Raw genomic sequence first — 19,678 nt, 5'->3', positions numbered from 1 at the left:
TATGCGTAGGAGATTGTGGCTTCTGCTTGGGTGGAGCTAACTTTTACGAGCTTGAATTTTGCGAACAAGCCAATCGGAGCCACCAAAATTGAGAATTCCAGTGGGGCCATGACTTCACGTTCAGAACTCACAAGGAGACTTGAACTTCAGTGCTAATCTGGCATAATAAAGATGTATCCATTGTGAATTCGAACAATGCGTCTGTCCACGGGAGAAGTGAGGAAGTAAATGAGGTTACAGGCGCTCTTCAGGCCAATCACCGTTCGTCCGGTCGTGGTGTCTAGGTTGACGATGTGCTGGATTCTGACAGAAGATAAATTGATCTTCAGGGATAGTTTCAGCCTACTAGGCTGCCGTCTCGAGTGCATTGGTTTCCGGAATAGTTAGAACAGGTCCTGTCCTGAACAGGTTCACGACTGGAGGCTTTTCCATTGTCGGAGCGGCTGGCAAAGAAACACCATCTTCCTGAGCCAAAACCGAGTCGAGACATAAATGCTCGGTTTGGAGACGACACTCAGGGTTAGGCCAGCTCGGTCTTAAAAATAACCGTAAACGGTAGATATTATCCTCTGCCGAAGAAAGAGCTTCGCAGACAAAGTGATGGATGCGAGCCTGCTCAGGCGGTAAATCGTACTCGACAGACTGCTGGCCGATTTTCCGAATTAGATGGCCTTCCTCAATCGCCATGATTCGTGAGAATACAGCGTAGTAGAGCTTCGAATCATAGAGACATTCCCTTCTTGAGCTGGCGCGGAGCAATGCCAGGCCCTTTCGGCGAAGATCTGGCCATCGACACTTCCAGGCCACAAGATGCAATGGAGATATAAGGCCCATCTCAAAATGAAAGCGCGGCAATCCCAGCGTATCTTCGGAGCGTACAATCAGCGACCCCACAAGCCGGATGATTTCCTCATATGCCTCTCTATGCGCATCCCACGCTGTCTCATCGGCTGATGGGCCTACTGAAAGGCCTACTGCCGTGGCTTGCCACATTACGCGGACAAGGTTGGCGGCGGTGAGTTTTTGATGGTCCCAGGAACGTTCCTGTCGCAGAACCAAATCATCAAAGCGCATTTTCCAGAGCTCGAGCGCGGCTCTAAGTTGTGCAGCCTTACCAAGTTGAGAGTTTGGGGAACCGTCCTGGCCAGTCCTCATGGCAGCAGTGATGATGTCAATTATCCCAACCCTGGCCTGTGACAGCTCTCGAAAAGGTTGATCGAAGACAGGACATCCATTAACATCTAACGCATTGAGATAAATCTCGGCGGGATACCCGAACTCCGCGACGCAAAGACTCAGCGTGCATAAAACGGGTGCGACATTTTTTTCCACAAAGGCAAGCTCGAAGTTTCGGTAATGCTGGCCCCATGAGCCGGAAGGCTGGCCAGACTTGTCGCGCAGCATTTTCAACAGCCCGATACCGCTTGCGACATGGGCAGCCGCAGCCTTGGAGTCACCCCAGAGGCATTCAAAGCAGGTAAATACAATGCTTGCGACAGCAACTAAAGGTATCGATGTTGGGTCTGATGCGTTCTTTAGTATCATGTTGATGGCGCGGTTATACGACTGTAATGCGAATTTCAGACTGTCTTTTTCAGTGGTTGTTCGTGACATGTTGGTGCTATGTTGCTCGTGAAGTGTTGCCAATGCGACGCTGGCATTCCGCATTGAAGCTTCTGTTAGGCTGAACTGCAGTACCGTGTCCCAGAATGGACGGCCGAAGAATCCTGATAATTGCGGCACGGTCTCATGATAGAAGAACTCTTGTGCTCTAGCCTCTTTCGAAGTCAGGCGACTGAACCTGGGCGGTGCTATTAGGCCAACAGGTGTTGGCGCTGAGACATATCCGTCACATTTCCTCCCAGTACTAGTGCATCTGGGGAGTTAGTCTCAAGTCGAAAAGCCCCGGATATTGTTAGATAATGATTTACCGATGACATGCTGGCCGTAGTTCGTCGCATTTGACCCTCCTAATCCTTGTATTTTCGTCAGCAAGCGTAACATCAAAGAGCCCCTTACTCAAAGATACATACTTGCAAGTAATGCAGCCCGTTCTGACCTTTGGCTTGCCGTTCCGGGTCGACTTCGTTGTTTTCTGCATTGTTGCCCCTGAAACGTATGGCTGTAAATGGGTTATGTCTTGTTAGGTTAAATTATTTCCTGGTAGGCTTTACCACGTGATATGACATGTGACCAATGAAATTTATGTACCCTGCACTGGATAAGACATTAATGAAATTAAATTTCAAGTTAATCCAAAGCTGAAAAGAGACTCAAAAGACTTATCAGATTTCTAAAGCTAATATACTACCGAACGCAATTACTTAAAGATGAGACATGGAAATGCCATCCTTTCGGCGTGATTGAGTCCACTTGAGGAGCAGGTCGACTAGTGAAAGAATCTGGTCAGATGTATGATCTGCGTGCAAATTGATCCTAACCCGCTCCTTGTCCTTGGGCACAACGGGAAAATGAACAGCTAGAACGCGAAACTTTGCGTTGTTTAAAAACTGTCCCAGAGCTGCTGCTCCGCCGTGAGGAGCGATGATGGGGATGATGGGTGACTTGAGAGTATCGGATGCAGGCTTCATTGGAATAGTAATGGTACCGAGGTGCTGGCAGCTTGGCCATGCTGCATGCTTGCTCACGGCATTGTAGAATAAAGTGATGTTGGACTGCACGAGATCTCGTCTCTAAGATATCCAGATTAGCAGATATGCGTGAGGTAAACAACCTTGCAACATACTCTTTCGCCTTCGATACTTGCCAGAATGCTATACCCAGCCTTGACTGCTGCCAGCGTGGTGAAGGTTGGTGCCGTGGAGAAAATGAGTCCACGGACGCAACTGAGCAGGACTTGCTTGCACTCTCGGCTTGACAAAACAACGGCTATGACTTTGAGTAAGTATTTGGTAGTCAATCAGAGTTGCAACTGGACTTGGAGCTTACCACCAGAAGCCCCATGTGCTTTACCAAAGGTATGAACTCGAATAGAGAAGTCTTTCTCCAGACCTAAGTAAGAGACAAGGCCTGACCCCTGAGGGCCCACCAATCCTGTCGAATGTGCCTCGTCAATCACAAAGACGACATTTCCAATGGGAAGCTGCTCTTTCACCTCCCTGACAATTGCCTGAAGGGGCGCCGCATCGCCGTCCATACTATAGAAAGACTCCAGTGCAACAAATACAAGAGCGAGACCCGTTCTAACCCTTTCATACTGATGCTTGATGGCCTGCAAACGTTGGCGCAGGTTTGACAGATCGTTGTGGGCAAAAGGAAGAGCAGTTGCACGGCCCCTGTACATTCCTTCTCGGATACTTGCATGGACGAGACTGTCATACAGCACAACATCATGCGGCTGGGGGAGTGTTGAAAAGATAGCAACATTTGCTTCATAGCCAGTGTTGAAGAATAAAGCACTGTCCGCTTTATGAAATTGAGCAATGTGCTGTTCGAGTTGGAAAAGGTAATCAGTTGAGCCTTCACCCCAACGGGACGCCCTTCCACCGAGGATAAAATTAGGGTGCTTTCCAAGTTCATTGAGAAATTCCTTTCCCAAAAGTCCAGAAGAGGACAAGGACAAGGTGTCATTTGAGCCAAAATCAACCATGTCGGTTAAACTGCCTGGGGCTGGTGGCTCAAGCTGCCAGCCTTTCCTTTGCCGATCCTTAAGGATTAGTTGTAGGTTATGTTGAAGTGCATCTGGCTTCGACATGATGGATTTGCTTCTATCAGCTTGAAAGAGGAATTGAAGATGCAAGTCAAGAATAATTTTAAAGGTAGCGGAGTTAGGCGGTTTGAGCAGAGCAATGCATATTAAGGAAGCAGTGAAAGCGCCAAACACCTGATGCTGGTCTCCTGGGGCTAACTTCGATGATTGAGCTCCTTTCAAACATAAGAGACATTTCTATTGCAACATCTAGCGGTGAAGTGCTGGCAAACAACTCTTCCCAATCTCCCTCACGGCCAAAAGATGGCAAACACAATGCCTGCCAAGTCGACTAGAGGTAAAAGAACGCATTGTCCTACCAACATCGTACCATAGCATGGACAACACATAGCTCATAGGAAGTGGCTCTGTATGAGAACAATAGAATCTCCTGCAGGATATTCCGGAAAAGTATTAAGTCCGTTGGTCCAGGCGTTGTGTAAGGGCTACACTAAAATTTCTCACAGGATATCCCATGACACTATTCAGTCCGTCGGTTCTGGCCGTGATGGTTGTTTCGAGGTATTACATATGACGAGCCACCTTTCCTTGTAAGACATCATTAGCCTGTATTACATGATCTCGGTCATTGGGTATTCCGTCAAACCGCCGTCGATGTTGCACACTTGTGAGCACTTAGAGCTTGCCAACTCATTTTTAGCGTTGCATTAGCTAATTCTTCTGCAGGTTTGTGTTTGTCTATACTTTACAACTCACCGCTGAGTGTCTAAGGGGTCTGAAGGTTGCCAAACCGCTTTAGCGCTGCATTAGCAACTTCTCCTGCAGGTTTGTGTTTCTATACAACCAACGACCAACAACCAAGGCAAGAAGCTCTAACCCCGCAGAGCCACGCTGCGTATCTAGAACAATCTTTTTTATGCCTGGTAGCAAAGGATAAGAAGAAGTTCAAGACGCGGCATCTATGAATTATTTACCAGGGATAAAGATCAACTTAGTATTCGTATTGCATCTTTTAACATTCAATTACCATTCGTCAAAAGCATAACAATGGAGAACAATATTATTTCCTGGAGCACTACAGCTCCAGAAGCCATTGCTGTCATTGATGGCGCTCGCTCTATCTCTTATGGCGAACTCGTCAACTCCGCCAGAATAATTGCACGCTTCCTGCAGGAACGCGGCGTCAAGCAAGGCGATTCTGTCGGGATCTTGTTCGATGTTGATCATCGTCAAGTTATCGCGCAGTTAGCCATACTCTTTGCTGGTGGAACTTGTGTTCCAATCTCGCCTACAGCACCATTTCATCGCATTGCAAGCATGCTGCGCGATGCCAATGCTCAGTACGTCATTTCTGACGAGAATTCAACCTTTTCTTCCGAGGGTATCGCTCTTCTCCATCTCAGTGATGCACCAGTCTCGGAGTTGTCCACTGATGCAACGGACTCTGGTTCCTCATGGAGTGAATCACGTCGTACGCACATACTGTTCACCTCTGGTTCAACTGGTAAGCCCAAGGGCGTCCAGATCAGCAGCTCTGCCATAATGCACCTGGCAACTAGTACCCCAGTGACACCATTGAACCCCGAAGATCGGGTGGCTGCTTTCAATGACCCTGGCTTTGATCTGAGCCTCTTCGAAATCTGGGTTACTCTTCTCAGCGGTGCCACTATCGTCATTATCCCAAAGGCGATAGTAGTTGATTCTACTACACTGAAGAGCTATCTCGAACTTCAAAGAATTACCATCATGATTATGCCTGCCGCTCTTTTCCATATCGTCGCCAAGTCATCGCCCGACTCCTTTCACTGTCTTCGGCATCTGCTCACTGCAGGTGATGTTGCCAATAAGACGGCCATGCGTGCTGTGCTTGAGCACAGCCCTCCACAGCATCTTTGGAACACGTATGGCCCGACTGAGTGTACAACCCTTGTGACAATGCAAGAAGTCGATGTGAAGGAGACACTGCGTGACCGGATTGGTATTGGGCATTCTGTTGGCCAGATGAAGATTGTCCTCGTGGATCAGTCTCAGCAGGTCATTCGCGATACCAAGCAGCGAGGCGAGATCTGCATCGCTGGGCCTCAACAAACGCAAGGTTATTTGAGTCAACAGACTGTTGATAAGTCAATCTTCTATGGGTTCGATACCCCAGGAGCCAATGGAGTACACGAAGACATGCGGGAAGACCAGGGCGACTCTCACTCTCGGTATTACCGGAGTGGCGACGTGGCCGAATGGAGGGATGACGGCGGCGGCCTAGATTTCATTGGGCGTAGAGACAACCAATTGAAGCACGGAAGCTTTCGAGTAGAACTTGAAGAGATTGAAAGAAGTCTCCTCGAAAGCGAACTTGTTCAATCTGTCATTGTCGTCAATCGGCCAGCAGCAGATTCGGATGGTGTTGCGGTTCTGATCGCGTTTGTCGTGCCCTACGACAAAGCCACTACAAAGTCGCAAGATCTAGTATCCTTTGCCCGGAGCACACTTCCGCATTACATGGTCCCTGATAGATTTGAAATCGTTGAAAATCTTGTTGTGGACTCCAGAGGCAAGATTGATCGTCGTGCCTTTTCGGAGAGCCTCCCTAAAGCGGGACCAACCATCCCCAGTTCGATCCTCACGAATGGGAATAATACCGTTTCATCAACAAAGGCTACGCTTAAAGCTATGTGGGAGCACATTCTGGGCGTCTCCCCTATCACAGACGATGACGACTTCATGGCCCTTGGCGCCACCTCACTCCAAAACGCTGCTCTTATCGCTCGCATTAAGAAGCATCTGGGCCGCCTCATCTCTATGCATGACTTGTACTGCCACTCGCGCTTTTCAAGTCTGCTTCATTTCCTCGAAAGTGATGCAGAGTCCATCACTGCACCTAATGATGCGGATAAATGGATCAAGGACGTCGACACGGTGGATGACATCGAGGAGACGCCAAATTGGGAAGACCCAGACGAAGGGAGGATATTCTTGACTGGTGTGACAGGCTTCGTTGGTGCCTTTCTACTCGACGAGCTTCTGCGTCATCCAAATGTCAAACAGGTTGCTTGCCTAGTTCGTGGCCAAACAAAGGCCGAAGCTGCTCGTCGCCTTCAAGCCAATATGCAAAAATACGATCTGTGGCCTGATGACTTTGCTTTGACTACCAAGATCATGGTACTGCCAGGGGATATCACGAGTCGAGATCTCGGTCTGGGATCGGCCAAGTTTGACTGGCTTTCCAATTGGTCCAGCGCCATCTTTCACCTCGCTGCCAAGATCAATTTCTGCGACTCATATCATGAGCACTACGATACCAACATCCTTGGAACTCGCAACATGTTACGTCTTGCTGCGCGAGGGCGACGCAAGACATTCCACTACGTGTCTAGCATCGATACATGGGGTCAGACAGGATACTTTCTAGGAACCAAGAGGGTCTTGGAAGACGAACCTCTAGATCCCCATATTCAAGGCGTGAGGTACGATGTGGGCTACTCTCAGAGCCAGTGGACGGCTGAGGGAATGGTACGACGCATGAGAGAACGTGGCTTTCCAATCATTATTTATCGGCCCGGCTTCATCATTGGCCATTCTGTCACGGGAGCGAGCAATCCCAACGACCTTGTTTCACGACTCATTTCCAGCTGCATCAAACTTGGATCATGGTTCAAGCTCGATCTTGATCCAGCGTATGTTACAGTTGACTATGTTGTCAAGGCTATGTTACACATCTCACGCTCAACAAAGAACATCGGGAAGTCATATTGCCTCGTGGCGCCACAGGTTGAAGAGTCAGTGTCTGTGAACAAGACATGCTCTCTTATTTGCCAAGCTGGCTACAGCGTGGAGCTCACAAAGTATCCTAACTGGATTGCAAAATTGTCGGAAAAGATAGTTCCTGATGATCCTCTTGCGCCTGTCATGCCGCTGCTAGAAGAAAAGGTCTTGGGCAACTTTACAAGACTTGAGGTGAGCCAGCACTCTCCGATCTATGATTCGAGAAACGCTATCAAGGCTCTTGTAGGTAGCGGCATCCAATATGCTGTACTAAGCCCGGATATAATTAAGCGGTATATTGCATTCTGGAACAAGAAGGGGTTTTACTCTATTTGACTTAATTTATATGGCTAAGCCTGATTTCCACCTTGTGGATATTTTATACTACTTTTCTCTGGAGCATGTTCGCCCTGAACAACTTCCTCAATATCAACCCAGCTGCCTTCAAGCAACCAACAAGCTTGCAATTGCAAGTCGCGCAAGGTCTTGGAGTGTCGAGTAACCAAGGACTTCAGCTCCATTACTGTGAAAGGTTGATTATGTAGGCTCAGAGACTGAAGCCGTGGCCAGGAAAGGTTGACTGGAAGAATATCATGCAAAGAAACAGTTGGTCTCATATTAAGCGGAGGATAACCAATAAACCCAACATGCATATCCTCGAGATGAGGTGCACTCATACATGACTGGGTGATAGAGCAGAGTGCAAGCATCTCGTGCCTAGGATTGTCCTTTAGTTCAAAGCTCCGTGCCCCATAATCCACATACAGTGCTAGTTTCGTGGTCTGAGCAACCAGATTCTTCAATCCCGTCTGCTGCGATGGTGATAGTTGCCAAGCTTGCATGTTGGGCGGAGGAACCAAGCGGAGGCGAATTGTCCTAGGTCTCAGGCCTTTGTCTGCGAGCTCAGAGCACAACGTTCCGAGCATCTCGACGGGTGGAGTTGCAGTGTGAATCGTCTTGAAAGAGCCACACCATCTTGACTTGCGCAAGATAGGGCTAAAGTGCTGCAGTATTGTATGATCATATCCGGTATGAGCAAAGTCAGCAGCGTCCAAGTGTTCCATGCCTCCCAAGTTTCTAATATCGTTCAGCTCCAAGGATACCAGGTTGGACAAGGAACTCAAAGCGGCGCATAAGCGAGTGATGTGGTGTTGGCCTTCTCGAAGCTGCTGTTGGTCGTTGTACAATTCTTTGTACAGATCATAAAGCTTGAGAAATAGCCTCTGGGTAGGTGTTGGTGACTCTTCGTCAACTTGGTCATTGAAAAGTTGTTCGAATTCAGGTTCTGTTCTCCAAGCCATATTTGACAGCCACCGGGATTGCGCTTGCGTGTGAGGATACTTATTCCGGTATGATCTCGACCGTTCCATGGTCTCTACATGTCGAAGCAGTCTGGCCTTGGCCTCGAGCATGAATAGTGGCCTGTTGCAGGCTAATTCGGTTTCGTAGTAAGACGTGACTATGCTGACCTTTTGCACTGACTTGCTGAAAATGGGGTGATAGCAAATATCTTCTAAACGAGTGAAGGATTCCGAGGTAAGGCAAACAGAAACTTCGGTGAGGAGCAATGGCGATGCAGCATTGTTGAAGCAATGTGAAACTAAGCGACACTCTTTAATTGAGCCTTGGCCATTTTTCTCGTTGCGCACAGAGAAAAGAATGTTCCTAAGAACTTCTGACGGGAGTGACTGAATGTCCACTGCGGATGACATTTTCGATTTAGTTGCAGGAGCAAGATTCAAGTGGAGGAAAATAGATGCAAAGAAGACATGACGTCTCTTGTAAGCTGCGGGGTTAACGATCATCGCTAGTTAGTTGATACAAAAGCACAAGACTCAGTGATTGGTTGTTGTGAACAGGGGTAAAAGCTTACATGAGTCCTTATGTCAGCTTTCTGGCCGCTACGGATAAACAAATGCGGGTTCTTCAATCAGGCCTATCAAGCATTCATGGTAGTTTAATATACATTTCTGGGTTATAGATTGACACGTCTGCGTGACGGCACATCAAGACTGTTTACATGCCTTGTATTCTTCTTTGACATAAAAGACAAACTAACCCATCCTCACTCAGCATCTTCAGAACCCTTCCAAATCGACGCCCAGCATAGAATCACACATTGTACAAATATTGTAATCCTATGAAACGTTTACTAAAAGCCCCCTGCACCTTTCATCTTCATCATCATGCCATAAACACCTTTAACCAATCCCATAACCGCCCCTGGATTTCCCATGTACCCTTTTCCAGGCTTCCCCTCAGCATCCCTCCAAATGCCATCTTCAGCAACCTTGCCAAACATCTTCGTGTTCTGGTTCCTATCAATACATTCTCTCCATTTCTGACATATCTCCACACTATCAACCATGAGATTGATCTCCTGACTATGAAACCAAGATTGAGTATCTTGATTACCACTTCCTTGTATTCCGACACTGCCATCGACGATCAGAAGCTTTATATGACAGGAGCGAGCTTTGAAGGAGTGATGGATGGGGTGGTCTTGGTCCTTTCCGACGTAGTTGTATATGTGCAAGAGTTTGCGCTCAGGGCTATCTTTAGTGAGGGATGAGACGAGGTTTTGGGCGATTTGGTCATTTGTTCCGCCTTGCCCGGGGATCATTTCTCCCGGATCGTTGTAGCCAAAACACACATAGTATGTAACTTCTACTCCTCTCTTCAGTGCTTCTTTGAGGGCTGGAATCAATGGGGCAGCATTGAGATCTGGCGTCTGAATGAAGATGTTGTGTTTGGCATTCCTGATCAACGACAGCCATGCTTCGTTCTGGGGCACATGGACGCTTTTCGAGTCGATATCCCCGTATGGCGGTCGAGATACAAGCGCCATCGGAACTGGCTTTCCATCACCAATTGTCGAGATGTATGGCGTCATTTCGTCTCCTGAGTCAATCTCAGGTCCAGTAGGCGCAATTGGATGCTCGACTGCAAGGTTGAGCTGGCGATTTGCTGCTTGAAGACGCGATTCACCCTCTTTCAGAGCGTAACATGACTGCATGCGCCTGACCTCTCCCTCTATGTCATCATCGTAGTGAGGGCGATCTGGGAAATGCTCCGGTAGGGGTTGTTCATTATCAGCTTGTATGGTGGTGAAGTCTCGCAGATGTGAGCCTTCGTTTTCCGTCGCTGTGGAATTATCGGCAGAGGTATGCAATCCGCCCTCAGCTGCCGGTGTCTGGAGAGATGGAAGTTCTGGGTGAAGAGCATTTTGCCAGGTTATCAGAGCAGTGTCGTATATGCTATCAACTATTGGCCCTTCAACATGGACCATCATCTCCAGGTTATCGTTGTCTTCCGTGTTGTTACTCATAACAGCAGCGATCTTGCGATCCACGATGCAGAACTTGGCGTGCAGAGTACCCAAGAATATTCGATGCAGGCTGACCACCTCCAGGTCGACGTTTGGAATTTCCTCGGGTGGAGGCAAGTCGATCGTCTTTGAGGTGTACGATTTTGGTTTGACAAACTGATGTGGGTTTATAGCGTTGCATGGTCCTGGCTTGTCATACATGATCTTAGCAACCACTCGTCTCCCTGTCTTTCCGGCTCGGTTCGAGAGTTCAATCAGAGAATCCTTAATTAGAGCTTGCGCTACTGATGGTGCCCAGGAACATGTAATGAAGAAAACTTCCTTCTCAGCCCGCACGATGAGATTCGAGCAGTGGCGCATGACATCTGCAAGGGGAGCAATGACTGTGAGAGGCATAGTTCCATGAGAACCCATTAACGGGGGCGACACGACACCTGCCATTGGGTCTTCATTTAGACATTGTAGAGAGTCGGCGAATGCTTGGAGAAACAATGGACTTGGGGTCGTCGGGCCCCAACGACCGCATTGGAGGGCTGCTTCGATGGCATCTTCGCTTTTCTCTGTGTCTTCTTTGGCTGAGATCTGGTGATGCAGTCCGTGCTCGTGATGGCCGTATAGCTTCTTGATGGCATTTCCTGGGGTCTGGCTTGGATCATTTGCCAAGACGGAGCTCACCGTTTCTTTTGCTTGGCATAAGTCGTAGACGTGTTGCGAAACCATTTTCACAGTTGATACTTTTTTGACATGCAAACAAAACGGCAGAGTCACTTACTGATGGTCATGGTCTCGTCAGAACTATTTATCAAGCCCAATTATACAAACGTCATTTAGTCAAGGTTGCACACTCCTCCAAGCTATACTTCCCGTTTCTTACCCATCTTTGGTTTTATTCCCTGGCTAGTGCAGGTGATACTACCTAGGCTTACGTACCTTTGTGCAAATTTCCTGATTTAAGTGGCTACACGGTACCTTGGAAACAAAGCTCTTGGCTATGTAACAGGATGTAGCTTCTGCTCCGCCGCCAAAGGTCTAGCTCAATGCTAAACCCGGGATTTTGTGCCGAGACTAATTGCGGCACGCAACTTCCGGCCGGGTTAACCGGGAATACACCAGAGAATGGTCATGGCAGCTCTTCGTCATGTCATCACGTTGAATGTCGACATCAAAGTCGCCGTTCTGTTACTGGCAATTGAAATAGTTAAAGAAGGCACTTCTTGTATTAAATATCACATAAAATTAAACCATTTCAGGATTGATAAAATACCTACATACAGCTTCTAGACATTACTGTACATGGACTCAATCATGATTGGTAACTCCAACCTTCGATCGACAACACGGCATTGCCTCTTTTCCGTTCTTGGACATAACCAAGCTCAGAAAACGCTCAAATTAAGTCAGCTACATGGGGCTTGGATGATCGACCTCATTCGCCACTGGATAAATTTAGATAGGCGTAGCTTCTTCTGTCAGACTGCAGCCAACCATCACATCTCGCTTACGGTGGGTGGACCTCTTAGGCTGGCGAATCCTGTTGGTTTTGCTAACAGGCCTACCCGGTAACGCTACATAAATTGTTGAAATGCAAGCCTCATGCATTACAAACAATGGAATTCAATGCTTAAGAGTCTCAAGAGGCAAGTTTTCAGCTGCTGGCTCATTCCTGAAAAGATTAGGGGTCAGTTCGCCGTCCAATTTAGTATCTCTCGAGAATGTCTGCTTTCACGTCATGTTTCATTATCTCTAGCCAACCAAACCGTATTGCTTTCTTACGCCTGTCACTCCAAATTCGTTGATTCACAACAGCAGCGCTGTCATTAATAGCAAATAGTATTCAAACTGGACCTATATAATAGCAGTCCATAGTGATGCATCCAAGTCCCAAAGCATCGGAACTGGATAAGGCATTGTCTGCTCAAAGACATCCATATTGAAGTCAAACATATTATCAGTATGGTGCTGGTGACTTTCTTGCTGGTTGGCATTCGAGGAAGCTTGAAGAGCAGGAGATTCTACATCAATAGACTCAACTAGTTGTGCATTTGAAGATTGCACAGCGTAATGAGCCTTTCTGTATAGTTCTTGGCAGACCTTTTGGACCTGAGTGAGGTAAGTATTGCCGTATGCCTCGTCTAGAGTTCTGAAAATTTGCATGACGTCACCAACCAAACCCATGTCATTCCGCGCATCCTCGTTCATAGGATTTCGAAGTGTCATGATGCAGAGAATAACAACAGCGCTCATAGGTATTGGAATGACGTCCCTTTAGCCAATTAGTCATTAATTAAAGCCGTGACCTGATGGAACTTACCAGTGAAAGCTCTTCCATGTGACTGGTATAAGCTTGCTTAATCCAATAATGCATCGGGACGCGTTGAGGCAATTCTCTATGGAGTCTCTCATCTTTGAAGGTAGGGCTGACATTTCCGGATGATTTGGTGACACCCAATAAGTTAGACTATGTGCGCGGCTCACAACGATAACGGCATTGTAGTAGGAAAAGTACAACCGCATCAACCCGTGATGCTCGCACCTCGCAGCAGAATCATGAGTGAGAGACGGTGCAAATTCAGTACGCCAATTCTCCAGCTTCTGCAGTAAGTCCGCCACTGAATCTGCAATGCCATTCGGTGGGGCTTTGCTTGAATGAAGATCTTGGTAAATCGCGCTCTGGATCGCGGCTAGTTGTATCTGACCTTTGAAGAGGTTTAGTTCATGCCCCTCAACAGTCTTGATGATTTCCGTTTCATCCAAGGAACCCATTGGTGGGTCAACGTAGGCAGCGTTGAGATCGTTACAAGGGGGTCTTCCAGTTCGGAGACACAGTTCCCGGTCTAGACAAATCGCGATCCAAAAGACCTTCTTTCTCATATTTGCTTCTGCTGAACTTACAGACGGATCCTGACTCTCGACATGTATGCCTATCGAGTGTGCAAGACGCACGGCGCAACCAACGAGCATGAAGCTGGGCTGCGGGTTTGGTGTTCCGATAAAGAACCAGGCAATGGCTAGCAGAGCTTGGACAGAAGACAATTGTGTACTACGCATGAGAACATCCCATGTCCCGGCAAGTGCATTTGATGCATAGGCCCAGGCTAGATCCTCTGCCTCTGCTGATTGAGCTGCCTCCGCTCGACGACGCTGTGCGATTGCAAGAACAGAATTGAGCGAGACCCACCACGCTGGACTCTCAGTACATGTACCTGAGTACTGCTGGCCTAGTAGGCACATGAATGCTGGTGCGTTGAAGCAAGGGAAGACTTGGTGCTCATGAGTGAAGAATTCGCTGACAAGGGAGAATGCCTCAGTCCAAGATGGAAGAGCCTTCATGACCCGCTTTGTGAACAAAGGCTCGATAGATGGGTGTGTCCATCTGGACCACGATTCTGGTGTATGCTGTCCTGATTTGCGTGGAGTGGCCGTCGACACCAGGGATATGCCCGATGGCGGACCTATCGACATATTGAATAAGCTCATGAGTGTTTGAGTGATTATGCAAACCTACCAAAGTAGCGCATATCTCCATGACCACCAACTATCGTGTCCCGAGGGCTTGTATCCGTTGCTGCCAAAGTCTGAGCGGGACTTGACTCTGTGAAGCTGTGAAGCTCATCATGGGCTTGAAGATGTAACTGAGGATGAGCGACTGTTTGGACGACTGCAGAGTCTGACAACAAGGCTGAGGAAGCACCAGCTCCGTCAAAAGTCTCCTCGCCAATTGTAATACCTGTCGAGTTTCGAGATGGAACTCTAGATCGGCGTTGACGTGGATCGGGCTTGTCAACATCTGCATAGTGGCATTCATTTCCGCAACCCCGACACCGTCCACAAACTGGCCGGGTTCCGTCGCATCGGACCTTGCCTTTCCGACAATGATCGCATGCCTGGCACCACGGAATTAGTCAATAATCGTATTCTACCGTGCCATAGCGAATGATGGGTACCTTTGCAAGGCGACGTCGACGATCGCCGCGGTTGTTCATTTTTCGGAGTTTAGAAGTCAACAGACGAGAATTCCGGTTCATGAGGGGACGGAATACCCATTTCACGACCCATGACCACTGTAAACTTTAATTATAGTAGCACTTGTTCTGTGCCTCGGCTCCTGTTCGTTAGTGCGCAAAACTCCGAGACTTCTGTGTCATAGCGCACCAAAACTCCGGACGGGTCCACCAAACGAGACTAGGGAATACCTGTATGTGACCCCCCATTACAGAAGATCTGATGATTTGAGATACCTGAGAGACGGTGAGGAAAATGAGGAAATCTTCATCAAATGTGACCAGGAAGAGTCTGTGAGTAAGAGAAATCTGGAACGGACACAGCGCAATACCCAGGTGAGTCGGAATTCAGACAATGTGTAGATTGATAGATTGCTCTAGAGTCTAGATATGGCTGCGTTGCAAGATAGAGGCGGGCGCTTCAACAACCTTATCCCTAAAGTAATCAATAAAACCCTTTCCAAACCCATCTAATCGCTTTGAGCTACTGACTCCACGACCAAGAATACCATATACAACAAAATGCACAGCAAAGATCCTGGGAAACTCAACACGCTCAATGGAAAACTCTGGACGCCAGTCTTCTCCCAAAAGCTCTTGTACCTTGGCTCGAGACAGGAATGAGCGCAGCCAGTCCCACTTGGCCTGCGTGTCAACAAACAGCCCAAAGTTCAAATTGGCGCCCTTGTCTCCAGAACGGCCAAGGGCGATACTACCCAATCGCACTTCAAGAACTCCACCCTCAAGAGGCGTTGGCGATTTGGTGTCATAAGATGCCCTCTCTTCCATAATCTCAAACCGAGGAGGAGGTGTAGTCTTGAAAGATTTCGCTGTGCCAGTTACATTCACAAAATGGAACTTCTCTTCAAGTTTGGCTTGCTGCCAAAGAGCTGGATAATATGCCAGATATGGACGAGGCATAGCAGAGCGGAAGTCCAAAGAGCTGTGGAACCCTACATACAAGTTAGTGACCTTGACCTGATTTCCACTCGCCGGATAGACCAACCCGAGTAATGCTTCAATGAGATGTTTCCAATGGCCATCATAATCGCCTGAAGAGCTTCTACCTTCGTTGACTGAGCGAAAATGCGGAGATACACCGTACCGCTGTTTTGGTTGGCAGGGTTCACAGCTGGAACGCCAATCCTCTGAAACTCGAGAAAGTCGAGATGACTGAGCTTCCCTTCACCAAGATGAAAACGAACTTGCTTTTCAAGAAGGGCAAACTTTTGCTCAAAGTTGTGACCCGTTGCATTGAACAAGGCCTGCATTTCGTAGCCCCCTTTGTAAAAGAGTGCGAGCTTAGTGGTATCTGGTGGTGGCGCACCGCGGACTCCGTGAACACGAACTCTTTGTTTAAGTTAGCGACGCTGGTACGACTTGGGGCCTTGCATACCTGTCTTCACCAACTTGGTCCATCTCAATATCTTCCAAGTAGGCTTTCACATCACTGTTAATGTACATGTTGCCTTGCAACTCATAAACGAGCTGAGACTTGCACGTATCAACAGTGACCATACCGCCTGTACCCTCATGCTTCGTGATGACACAAGAGCCATCTTGCGCAATCTCAGCAATCGGGAAACCAGGGTCAACAAAGTTCTCAAGATCAAAAGCGCCGAAGCCTGCAAAGTTACCGCCGGTGACATAGGCTGAGCACTCAATCAAGTGTCCTGCGACTAAGGCCCCAGCCAGTTCATTGTAGTTGGTGCTGCTCCAAGACCACCAGTACCATGCGCAGGCGATAACGGGGCTGGCATCAGAAGCTCGGCCGCATATGATGATGTCGGCACCGTGTTGAAATGCTTCATATATGGCGTGGGCACCGAGATAGGCATTAGCAGACACTATTTCCCGAGGTTCATCGCCGCCTTTGGCGAATATGTAGGTCTCAGGAGTGAGAGTAACATGATCATTTAAAGAATCAAGATGAGCCAACGCGTTTTCTCTGTCTTGCGGCATGTGTTTGCCGAGCTTGGGAAGCACGTTATCACCGGAAACATAGGCTACCTTGAGACTGTAACCTTTTTCGCCAACCTGGGAAAGGATTAGCCTAAGACATCAATTAAAAATGCCATGGGAACGTCTTACCAAAGCTGCTACTTTCACAGCGAGACCTTCAGGATTGAGTGCTCCACCATTGATGGCAACTTTGATCCGCTTCTCTGCGATGGCATCGATCGAAAGTTCAAGGCCTTTCAATGCAGTAGCCTCGTAGCCTGGATGTTGTCCTCTCGCATATGCCTCCGCATTATTGGCCATGTTGACCTCTGATTCTTGTAAGCAACGCAGCCCATCTACGTTTCAAGCGCCCAAGGCTTACCAGCGAGGTAGTCACCAGTGATAAAGTCAACATCGCCCAACGTAGCCTGCTTATACATCTCAATGGCGGGATCTCCTACAAAATTAACAGTTAGTCATATCTCGATTATGGAAGATTTCTCGTACCATGGTAACCGGAACAGTTAGCCACTCGTACAGGCCTGACGCCGAATTCTCCAGCGCGCCATTCGTTGTTAGAGGACATGATGATTTTGTGTCTCTGAACTACTTGCGAGGAATTACAGTGTAGTGTGTTAGATTGCATAGCCACCAAGCCCTCCAAGGTTGAGGGGTTGCGAGGCGTTGAGTATAAGTCATCTTTATATCACCCCGCAATTTCGGATATTGCGATTCACAAGTCTCATATCCGAGGCAACCGACAGTCAGTACTCCGTACTTGAGTATGTCAGTCACTTGTTCGATTAATGTTTGGTGACATCATTGTTCCTGTGTCACAGTTAGCCGTGTCCCGAAGCCCGCTGTCAGAACTCCGGCGCAAGACTCCGAGGATCGGATCAAGCCCCAGAACTCCGGAGAGACCAAAGGCATCATTGACTTGAAGGACAGTGGAAGCAATAGTCGGTTTCACTTAGCCGAGAGCATTACTTAAATACCCGGTTGTAACGGTAGATGTAGCATTGAGAACATCCGTTCCGTTTACATACAGCAACCTTGAGTTTGTTTCAAACCTTGTGCAACATCACTCCCCATGAATCGCCCCTCATTCGTCAACACCATGTCGAATTACTCCATTTTCACCGAAGCTACTCGAATCCTAAATGAAGTTCTCCTTCAGGATCCCAGATTACAACTTCCAGACTCTTTCGTCAAAGCCGCCGAGAGAGTCAAGTTCGTTGGAGAAGACGACCAACCCTCCGTCCTCACACCTCTCAAGATCACGGAGTCGAGCGCAGCCCTAAACGCTCTCGTAGCTACAACTGCAAATGTTGTCGCAGCAGAGCGCTATGGCATCAACTACCAGAATGTTGAAATCAACACGGACCTTGCAACCCTGTTCCTTGAATCAGTGCTACTACCCACGATTGGTGGCAAGCACTTTATGCAGAACAACAAAATGCTAGCAGAGCTTGCCAAGATGGACATCCATCAGATGAGCAAGCCAGTCAGGCGATATGCGACAAATGTTTATCGAACCAAAGACGGAAGATGGTATCATCTGCATGGATCTATGAACGCTTTGCCCACGATGGAGATGTTGGGTGTTGAGGATAGTGATGTCAGCACTGAAGAAGCCTTCGAGATCTACGCGAAAAAAGTTGCACAATGGGACTCTAAGGATATTGAGAAGGTCGCCAATGAGAAGTACAAGCAAGCTGGTGTAGTTTGTTATACGCCTGAGGAATTCTTCGCAAGCGAGCATGGCAAGATCATGTCGGAAGAACCCTTATGGACATCGACTCGCGTGCCAGCACCGAAGAAGCCTTGGCCCGAAGCCAGAGACAGTGAGAGCTATAGTCCACTCGCCGGCATCAGAGTCTTGGACTTATCTCGTGTCATCGCAGCTCCAGCAGTATCCAAGATCCTCAGTGTTCTTGGGGCCGATGTCATCCGTGTGTCCTGCAGCAGGTTACCCGAGTATGCAGCAACAATGCCGGATCTTCAGACTGGCAAGAGAGACGTTGAGATTGATCTTAAGACAATTGAGGGACGACAAACGCTTTCTGAGCTTCTCAAAGAGGCTGATGTTCTTGTTGATGGATACCGTCCTGGTGCCTTGGCAAAGCTAGGCTTTGACTCCAAGTCTTTGCGTGAGTTGAGCCCAAGTCTGATCTATATGAGGGAGAATTGTTATGGTTTCAAGGGGCCGCTCTCGTACCGCTCGGGATGGCAGCAGATTAGTGACTGTTTGGTTGGGCTGTCATACTTACAGGGCAAGTTTCTTGGTCTCGACGAGGCTGTTGTTCCACTGTTCCGTAAGTTCACCGTGTTATTGAATCTCAAGATTTCGTTTCTGACATTGCCTGAGCCAACTCGGACTATCAGACCGGATTGGTTGGAGCCACGGCTGCTGTCCAAGCATTGTTAGCCCGCACCAAAGAAGATGTCACCTTCGACATCGATATCAGCCTCACACAGTATAACATCTGGTATTATCGTCTCGGCTTGTACTCTGAGGACCAACAGAAAACCTTAAGAAGCCGGGACTTGCAGTTCAACCCTCGCCATTACGATGATATGAGTGCGCTCGTTGGGAAGACGCATCAATCCTTACAGAAAATTCGCCCGGAAATGTTTAAACATCCTGAGTACTTTTGGGACATGAGTGGCAAGGAATACGGGCTGGATGGGGACTTCAAAGTGCTGGCACCCGCGTTCAAGTTTGAGAAGTCAAGTATTGGCTGGAAAGTTCCGACTGGACGTAGAGGGAGGTCGAAGGCTGAGTGGGTACTGTAAATTGTGGTGGTAGAGAGTTGTTTGGAGATTGTAGGCGTTCTTGCGAAACATTGCAAAGGACTAGCTGGTCCTCTAGAACATAAGACTCTCTGATGTTCGAGGGTAATGCACTTGTGACTCCGTCGGAGTGTTAAGATATAAGACCCGCGGGCCCCGAGCAGCATGTCATGCCTCTCATATAGT

General features: G+C 48.1%; 8 protein-coding genes across 8 annotated transcripts; 2 read left to right on the top strand and 6 right to left on the bottom strand.

The window, feature by feature from the left end:
• Window positions 1-203: 203 nt before the first annotated feature.
• On the bottom strand, window positions 204-2,101 carry FOIG_14860 (uncharacterized protein; the record flags this gene model as incomplete). The annotated part of the gene is made up of 3 exons (XM_031216151.1): window positions 204-1,876; window positions 1,932-1,976; window positions 2,034-2,101. 3 exons carry the CDS (start codon window positions 2,099-2,101, stop codon window positions 346-348), a joined length of 1,644 nt encoding a protein of 547 aa, XP_031054067.1. The 3' UTR covers window positions 204-345.
• A 223-nt stretch (window positions 2,102-2,324) lies between these two features.
• On the bottom strand, window positions 2,325-3,715 carry FOIG_14859 (uncharacterized protein; the record flags this gene model as incomplete). Its single annotated transcript, XM_031216150.1, has 3 exons — window positions 2,325-2,693; window positions 2,747-2,889; window positions 2,950-3,715. 3 exons carry the CDS (start codon window positions 3,713-3,715, stop codon window positions 2,325-2,327), a joined length of 1,278 nt encoding a protein of 425 aa, XP_031054066.1.
• A 1,002-nt stretch (window positions 3,716-4,717) lies between these two features.
• FOIG_14858 (uncharacterized protein) lies at window positions 4,718-7,765 on the top strand (the record flags this gene model as incomplete). Its single annotated transcript, XM_031216149.1, has 1 exon — window positions 4,718-7,765. One exon carries the CDS (start codon window positions 4,718-4,720, stop codon window positions 7,763-7,765), a length of 3,048 nt encoding a protein of 1,015 aa, XP_031054065.1.
• A 108-nt stretch (window positions 7,766-7,873) lies between these two features.
• On the bottom strand, window positions 7,874-9,141 carry FOIG_14857 (uncharacterized protein; the record flags this gene model as incomplete). Its single annotated transcript, XM_031216148.1, has 2 exons — window positions 7,874-7,952; window positions 8,195-9,141. The coding sequence occupies 2 exons, from the start codon at window positions 9,139-9,141 to the stop codon at window positions 7,874-7,876; spliced, it is 1,026 nt and encodes a 341-aa protein (XP_031054064.1).
• Window positions 9,142-9,381: 240 nt separating this feature from the next.
• FOIG_14856 (uncharacterized protein) lies at window positions 9,382-11,580 on the bottom strand. Its single transcript, XM_031216147.1, has one exon. The coding sequence runs from the start codon at window positions 11,475-11,477 to the stop codon at window positions 9,582-9,584; it is 1,896 nt and encodes a 631-aa protein (XP_031054063.1). The 5' UTR covers window positions 11,478-11,580; the 3' UTR covers window positions 9,382-9,581.
• Window positions 11,581-12,602: 1,022 nt separating this feature from the next.
• FOIG_14855 (uncharacterized protein) lies at window positions 12,603-14,740 on the bottom strand (the record flags this gene model as incomplete). The annotated part of the gene is made up of 4 exons (XM_031216146.1): window positions 12,603-13,020; window positions 13,069-14,209; window positions 14,263-14,641; window positions 14,702-14,740. 4 exons carry the CDS (start codon window positions 14,738-14,740, stop codon window positions 12,603-12,605), a joined length of 1,977 nt encoding a protein of 658 aa, XP_031054062.1.
• Window positions 14,741-15,142: 402 nt separating this feature from the next.
• FOIG_14854 (uncharacterized protein) lies at window positions 15,143-17,285 on the bottom strand (the record flags this gene model as incomplete). The annotated part of the gene is made up of 6 exons (XM_031216145.1): window positions 15,143-15,711; window positions 15,765-16,108; window positions 16,155-16,795; window positions 16,850-17,028; window positions 17,082-17,156; window positions 17,207-17,285. 6 exons carry the CDS (start codon window positions 17,283-17,285, stop codon window positions 15,143-15,145), a joined length of 1,887 nt encoding a protein of 628 aa, XP_031054061.1.
• Window positions 17,286-17,816: 531 nt separating this feature from the next.
• FOIG_14853 (uncharacterized protein) lies at window positions 17,817-19,495 on the top strand (the record flags this gene model as incomplete). Its single annotated transcript, XM_031216144.1, has 2 exons — window positions 17,817-19,014; window positions 19,068-19,495. The coding sequence occupies 2 exons, from the start codon at window positions 17,817-17,819 to the stop codon at window positions 19,493-19,495; spliced, it is 1,626 nt and encodes a 541-aa protein (XP_031054060.1).
• Between the last annotated feature and the right edge of the window lie 183 nt (window positions 19,496-19,678).

Source organism: Fusarium odoratissimum (genome assembly GCF_000260195.1).
Source record: "Fusarium odoratissimum NRRL 54006 unplaced genomic scaffold supercont1.45, whole genome shotgun sequence".
In the NCBI taxonomy this organism is placed as follows: Eukaryota; Fungi; Ascomycota; class Sordariomycetes; order Hypocreales; family Nectriaceae; genus Fusarium; species Fusarium odoratissimum.
This window is presented reverse-complemented; position numbering and strand designations above follow the sequence as displayed.

Bases quoted from the DNA above. Each gene is read 5' to 3' on its own strand.
- FOIG_14856 (XM_031216147.1), bottom strand. From the start codon at position 11,477: ATGGTTTCGCAACACGTCTACGACTTATGCCAAGCAAAAGAAACGGTG.